A 7,428-nucleotide genomic window follows, 5' to 3' on the forward strand; every position below is an offset into this window, starting at 1 on the left:
AGGGACGGAAGGAGGCATGTCGGCAGGAGATGTCGCGGCGTGAGAGGCGGCAGGCAGGCGCTGCCTCCTCCTCCTTCCGTCCGAGGCTCAGTAACATGGTTAAGAGTTCTTCTCCTTGTCTTTTTCCTCTGGTTTAATTTTCTGATTTTTTTTCTTTTTTTTCTTTTTTTTTCTTTTTTTTCGAGCAACCGGCAGGAGCTCTGCCTTTTCATATAGAAGAAGAGAAATGACCAGTTAATAAGAAAGACTGGTCGAAAACCAATACATATGTGGCACACCCACACGAGCCGAAGACTTCGTCACCCAAGCGACCGAAATCGACACCCAACAACACGAACCGGAGCTGCCGCTCCGACATACAAACCTCAACAGCGCACACACCTGCCTGCCGGTTGACATACAACTTTTATGATTTCTGGCATGATGCATCCTGCACTTACCCATTTAGAACCCACATTGACATATTGGAATTGTTACCTGTACCCCATTTCATAGTGGTTAGCTTTCTTTTATTTCTCATGAAAATGTTTTTTTCCTTCAATTCAGGCACAACAAGTGTGGCATCATGTTGCATATTATTCACACATGAATCATGACCTTGTGTGAAGAGTCTGCTTCTGGATCCTGAGGGTAAAAGTGCGTGTGTGTGTGTGTGTGTGTTTGCGGCGAAAAAGCCACAGAGGAGATCAAAATTTCCTGATTAGTTATGACCATCTTCCATTCCTCACACCGTACTACTAATTAATCGCCTATACTACGATACAATCATACAAGTGCCTGGATCATAGAAGCAACCTACTCTGAGGGACTAGAAAAGATTTAAGATAGCCCAATCAACTCCAAGCAGAAAAAAAAAGCTGGTTCAAATTTTATTTTCTATACCATCCTCTTCTGCAGTAGTAGCCTAGGAACACATCCTTATTTAAAAATAAAGATTTAACCCCCATCACATGGAACTGACAGTGGTTCTCTGCTTCCATGATGATACTGCTAAACATCAAGGATCAGACCGAAAAACGAGCGCCAAGTGGCAATAGAAAACTGCACACCCATCCGAACCCCATTTCCACCATCAGAAAAAATCGTCTCTGAAAGAGACATTTTGAAACCTCCTCTGAATTCTCTGAAAGAGACCCATTTCTCCCAGCAGCAAACAATGGCTGGCATTTTAAATCCTGCCTGGACGGCTGGACCAGTCATGACTTGCGTGCCTCTGCTCGCCCAGACCCCAGAGGTCGTAAACAACGGGCTAACAAAGTCTTCTCGCCCCATTTCACATCCCCATCTGAAGAACTAGTCTCCTCTGTCCTCTCCTTCCTCCCCCTCTTTGTCCCCCATGGCCCAATCCTGGGCCTCCTTCCTCCTCCTTGCTCTCCTCTCCTCCAGCCTCCTCGTCCGCGGCAGCAATGGGGAGAGGGTCTTCCTCTACCCGCAGTCCCAGAAGGTCTCCTCCATCGTCAGCCAGCGGTACCGCACCGCCTACCACTTCCAGCCCCCCAAGAACTGGATCAACGGTATGTTCTTCATACGCCTCTCTGCTTCATCCTCTCCCCTTTCCTGTTGACTTTTTGGGTGCGGCCAATCAGAGAGGGTGCTCTGTGATTTGCTTTGCTTTTCTTGTTATTGGGCGTTGCTGAGAAAGCAAGTGATCTGATTGGCTGGTGTGTTGTTCATCTGGAGAAGCCAAGTTCATTCTGTTTGTGCTAGTATTATTGAATAATTTACCTGCTAAATATAAATATACATGTTGTGGTAATTTTTTTGAGGTAGTGTTATTAATATTGCATACTGTGTTTGCTGTCAGAAAGTAGTTATTACAGGGTGAGGGGGACGGTAGGTGGCCAACTCATTACTTGTGCCACTCTGTTTCTGAATGTCGCACACATTAGGTGCTCCCTCTACGCCCTGCAGTTGGATTTTCAGTAACACCACTATAGTATGATCGATAGCCATGTTTTCTAGGTTCTTGCCCAAAGAGGATGCATTCACTGTATAAATGCTGAATTGATTCCCAATGTGTATGTATGCCACATCCCTGGTATTCTCTGAAGATGTCCATATCTGCTCCACCGTTAGTCTTGCTTTTTGTCAGGGAGCATTCAGTTAACATCATGTGTCTGAAAGATATTAGACAGGTCTGTTGCTGCAAGTAATGAAGTACTGGCCTGTTTTGGAATCCAGAATATGTCTTCTCCTGTTACAATTGTCAATTATCAAACACTATTAGCTGTGTGCAAATGTTACTGCAAATCATTGACATTCTCTCACCCTTTTCATGTATCTGATGGGTTGGCGATACTCTGAAATCTACGGCAACGCAAAGATCCAAATGGTATGAATATCTCAGGCACAAAACACTTCTAAGGAGAAGAATTTGCAGCATCCTGCATCTTATACTACCTTCATAAACATTTCAGGGCCAATGTACTACAACGGCATCTACCACGAGTTCTACCAGTATAACCCCAATGGCTCCGTATGGGGTAACATAGTTTGGGGCCATTCGGTTTCGACAGACCTCATCAACTGGATCCCACTTGAAACAGCAATAGAGCGGGACACCCCGAGCGACATAAATGGTTGCTGGACCGGCTCAGCCACAATTCTCCCCGGTAACCGACTGGTCATCATATACACCGGTGCCGACCCGGAGAAGCGTCAGGTCCAAAACATTGTGGTTCCAAAAAACCTGTCTGACCCGTACCTGAGAGAATGGACCAAAGCCGGAAATAACCCGGTGATCCAACCGGTCGGTCCGGGCTTGAACTCGGGCCAGTTCAGGGACCCGACAACCGGTTGGATCGGACCTGATGGGCTGTGGAGGATAGCAGTTGGTGCTGAGCTCAACGGCGACAGTGCTGCACTTTTGTACAAGAGCAAAGACTTTCTGAACTGGACTAGAGTTGACCACCCACTGTATTCATCCAATTCCTCCTCTATGTGGGAGTGCCCGGATTTCTTCGCGGTATTGCCGGGCAATAACGGCGGACTGGACCTGTCTGCAGCGATCCCGAATGGTGCCAAGCATGTCCTCAAGATGAGCCTGGATTCCTGTGACAAGTACATGATTGGGGTTTATGATCTGAAAAGTGACACCTTTATTCCAGATACTGTCCTAGATGACCGGCGGCTATGGTCGAGGATCGATTATGGTAATTTCTATGCCTCAAAGTCGTTTTTTGACTCGAAGAAGGGCAGGAGGATCATATGGGGTTGGACTAACGAGACAGATAGTTCTTCGGACGATGTTGCAAAAGGTTGGGCAGGAATCCATGTAAGAAAACCTGCCCCTCATTGGCTATAACTGCTTCATATTGAAATATTGATTCAGCAAATCGGTGTAGCACCTTTAACATTGTTTCTATTACTTTTAGGCAATTCCTAGGACGATTTGGTTAGACAGCCATGGCAAGCAGCTGCTGCAATGGCCAGTTGAAGAGGTCGAGTCCCTTCGAGGAAATGAAATCAACCATCAAGGACTAGAGCTGAAGAAGGGAGGTCTGTTTGAGATTAAGGGAGCTGACAGTTTCCAGGTAGTTTCCTGTACACAAACAGGCTTGCCTTGGTCATCCAAACAAAAAATTTACCTCAAAAAGTTTCGAGGCAGTAAAAGATGTAGGGTCTTCTGATTGTTAGTAATTATATAAATTTACATATTTGGTAACAAAAAGACTGGCACGCGTAGGTGTTCTGTATATTTTTCAGAGTAACTGTAGCTGATCCGGCACGGCATTCTCTTGAAACAGGCTGATGTGGAGATAGACTTTGAGCTGACGTCCATCGATAACGCCGATCCTTTCGATCCCTCCTGGCTTTTGGACGTCGAGAAGCATTGCCGGGAAGCGGGTGCATCAGTCAGTGGTGGCATAGGGCCATTTGGACTTGTTGTCCTGGCCTCTGACAACATGGAGGAGCACACTGCTGTGCACTTCCGGGTGTACAAGTCAGAGCACAAATACATGATACTCATGTGCTCTGATCTAAGAAGGTCAGTGCGTATGGTTCTTGCCTCAATGTTTTATCCGTCTCTACAAATTTCCATATCTGCTGATGCCTGAAAACTAAAAATAATCATTTTCTTTTCTCTGCACAGTTCTTCATTGAGACCAGGACTGTACACACCAGCCTATGGAGGCTTCTTTGAATATGACCTGGAAAAAGAAAAGAAGATATCTCTGAGAACTCTGGTGAGTTTCGAAGAAGGCCTTTTCATTTCTCCTCCTATTGTTCACTTCACGCGCTTCATGTCAGAACTGAAAATGAATGATGTGCCGTGCAGATTGATCGGTCGGCGGTGGAGAGCTTCGGCGGCGGCGGCAGGGTCTGCATCATGGCCAGGGTGTACCCCGTGGCGGTTGTCGATGGTTCGGCCCACATGTATGCCTTCAACAACGGCAGTGCCACGGTCAGGGTGCCACAGCTCAGGGCCTGGAGCATGAGGAGAGCACAAGTGAATGTGAAAGGGATGGAGTGATGATGGTTAACAAACCAGAGCAACTCTAATTGACCTATGATTGGAGGACCGGATCAATCATTCTGATCACTTGTTTAGCACACTTCACTATTTTGAAAGAACAAATTACTCCCATTCATGAGCACTTCTAGTAGGTAGAAATAAATGGAAATTCAACAGGGAAGAATTAGCTGCTCATTTCCTTGACCTCTAGGATTCAATTTCATGTATTATAGTCTACCGGTACTTGGTCACTAAGAAGGAAAAAATATCGCTGTTTTAAAGTAGTAGTAGTTGGCAATTGGTAAAGAAACATGACCTTTTTTCTCAGCATCGGTATTACCGCTTCGAAACGATTCAGAGTTACAAAAGGTAATAAATAGTACCACGAGCTTGTGCATGTCAGACAGCTCAAGGGAGAATCCCTGATAGGAAATGACGTTTTGCTTGTGAGATTGTAAGATCTGCACTACTGGTCATTGTGGATCATGAACGATGTGGCTTCAGGACAGCTCCTGCATCAGTTTCACTCTCTTTTTTTTGCAAATAAATGAGATTTTATTTCTTAACCTTGGGGATTACAATCATGACGGTGTTTTTTTTTTGACGGTGCTACGGCGGGCTTACGCCGGCCTGAACCATTTTCATTATCATAGAAGAGATCGAGATACAACACAACGGCTACAAAAATAGCACCCAACACCCGTAGAACAAAAGAGAAGGCACAAGGAACAACAGAACAGAGAAGAACCAGAAATGAGCTTTGGCAAGCAGCCAACACCAAGAGCTTAGCACTCATCGCCACTAGTCAGACCGAGAAGAGCGGGAACTAGTATTTTTGGATCAGTCGAAAGGAGATACGTCACCGAGAAGACGTAAAGAAGAAGTCGCCTGCTGCCCTGCGATCACTCTGCACCTTGAAGAACTAGGAGAGTCGCAGGCACCGTCGAAGGGCTTCCCACTACCCAGCCACGACGAGACGGAGAGAGTTGCAGATCGTGCCGAAGGGCCATGTTCCACCGAGACAGCACTGCGCCTCCTCTGGGACACACCATGGCCACCATCACAAATAGAGGGAACCAGAACACTATGCAAGGCAACCAAACTCAGGCATCGTCGAAGGGCACCGAACTCCGAGACCTTACCGCTGCCACGAGCCCCCATGAGATAGATCAACCAACACTACCAGAATGACCAAGGAATTGTCGCTGCCATAGATCACTTCCACCGCCACCACCCTACACTCCAACAACCCAACAAGCACTCCAACCCAGACATCAAGCTACCAACAACAGAACTATGGCTCCAAAAACAACGCCCCCAAAGGGGATAAACGACATCAAGATGCCATCGTTGTCCGATCCAGAGATGGATCTGAGGCTTTCGCCCGGGGCACACAAATGAGCGGGCAAGGTAGCTTCCCGATGACGCCTTCATGAAGGAAAGCGGCGCCGAAGGCGTCGCCGTCATCGTTGCCGATGAGATCGACACAAGGCTTTCGCCTTAAGCAAATCATCCCAATCAACTTCGCCGAAGTTGTCACTGAGTCCAGCAGCTCGAGACCTCCCCACCCTCCTACCAGTCCACGGCAAGCGTCCTCGCTAGGACTAGCACGAGGCTTTCGTGACGCAGACACTCACCTCGAGCACCCGCACAACCGAAGTCAGCTCGGTGTCAGCTGCAGCCCGCATCCAAGCCCTCGCCGCCGGCCACACCCCACCACCAGCACATACAGCCACCAGGACCCTCCCCATCCACAACCAAAGCAGAGCAGCCCCTGTAACCAAGCCAAATCTGAGCTCCACAAGAACCAACACCGCCGACCACCAGCCAAACCTCCTCCACAAGCCACACAACCACCGCCTCCAACACGCCTCATCCACCCAGCCGTGGATACTGGCCCGAGCCGGCCGAATCGAGCTGCTGCCTTTGAAGGACGCCATATCCGAGTGGGCTCGACCTCACGAACCAGGCCGAGGTCGCCGGAGAATGGGCCAGCAAGCACAGACGCCGACCGCCGCCGCCGTCGTAGCCCAGGCACTGACCGCCGAGCCACCGCAGCGAGATCCGCAGCGGAAACCGCCGCCACCCGTGCGCTGGAGAGACAGCTCGCACTGCCTCCACGCACCAGCCGAAGAAGTGCCCCGCCGCCGCCGTCCCCGGATCCAGCCGAGCTTCGCTGGCCGGAGCCTCTGGCGGCGGCGAGACAAGGGAGGGACGGGGTGGGTGAGTGGCGGCGCTAGGCACTAGTAGAAAAAGGACCTAATATGAGTAATATTAGTACCGGTTTGCATATGAGCCGGCACTAATGCGTCCATTAGTGCCGGTTCAAATGACTAGGCGGGAGGAGATCTTTAATACCGGTTCATTGCGAATCTTTAGTACCGGTTCGTGCCACGAACCGGTACAAGAAATGCTGGTGCGCCATCAACCGGTACTAAAGATGTTGGTCGGGCACCAGCATTTTTTGTACCGGTTCGTGGCACGAACCGGTACTAAAGAGGTTGTGGTAGGGGCTATTTTTAGTCTCACATCGCTCCCTTAGCAAGAATTTAACCATCTTAAATATGTTACTTCTCAAACTATCACAAGCATTTGGTCTTTATTGAACTCTATGTTTAGGATCTGAGGGTGCAATAGGAGTCTTCGCCGGTTCTTAAATCGGTGGTAGATTCCTATTGATAATTTAGATTCTATACAAAAAGATCATTGATGATCAATGTATTTTTTATGTACTTCTCTGTAGCAGTAGCGCGTTTTGGCTGAAAGGCGGTACTGATCAATGTATTTTTTCTGTGTTACTTCTCAAACTATATAAAAAGGAAGAAGAAGAAGAAGAAGAAGAAGAAGAAGCAGAAGAGAGGAAGAAGAAGAAGAAGAAGAAGAGGAAGAAGAAGAAGAAGAAGAAGACGAAGAAGAAGAAGAAGAAGAAGACGATGAAGAAGAGGAAGAGTAAGAGGAAGAAGAAGAAGAGT

The 7,428-nt window shown here is 48.0% G+C and overlaps 1 protein-coding gene across 2 annotated transcripts in view; it reads left to right on the forward strand.

Moving 5' to 3' along the window:
- The first annotated feature begins 425 nt into the window (after window positions 1–425).
- Window positions 426–7,428, forward strand: part of LOC119278885 (beta-fructofuranosidase, insoluble isoenzyme 4-like) — a 15,892-nt gene continuing 8,889 nt past the window's right edge. Inside the window, exons 1-7 of one of the 2 annotated variants that reach the window (XM_037560237.1) lie at window positions 1,337–1,514; window positions 2,324–2,332; window positions 2,418–3,274; window positions 3,375–3,533; window positions 3,747–3,988; window positions 4,094–4,187; window positions 4,280–4,783. In XM_037560237.1, coding sequence (XP_037416134.1) covers window positions 1,337–1,514; window positions 2,324–2,332; window positions 2,418–3,274; window positions 3,375–3,533; window positions 3,747–3,988; window positions 4,094–4,187; window positions 4,280–4,474 — 1,734 coding nt within the window. In that variant the 3' untranslated portion in view covers window positions 4,475–4,783. Of the gene's footprint in view, window positions 1,515–2,323; window positions 2,333–2,417; window positions 3,275–3,374; window positions 3,534–3,746; window positions 4,003–4,093; window positions 4,188–4,279; window positions 4,784–7,428 lie in introns of those variants that run through there. The other variant, XM_037560238.1, reaches the window with a different exon arrangement.

This window comes from Triticum dicoccoides, chromosome 3B (genome assembly GCF_002162155.2).
Source record: "Triticum dicoccoides isolate Atlit2015 ecotype Zavitan chromosome 3B, WEW_v2.0, whole genome shotgun sequence".
Classification (NCBI taxonomy): Eukaryota; Viridiplantae; Streptophyta; class Magnoliopsida; order Poales; family Poaceae; genus Triticum; species Triticum dicoccoides.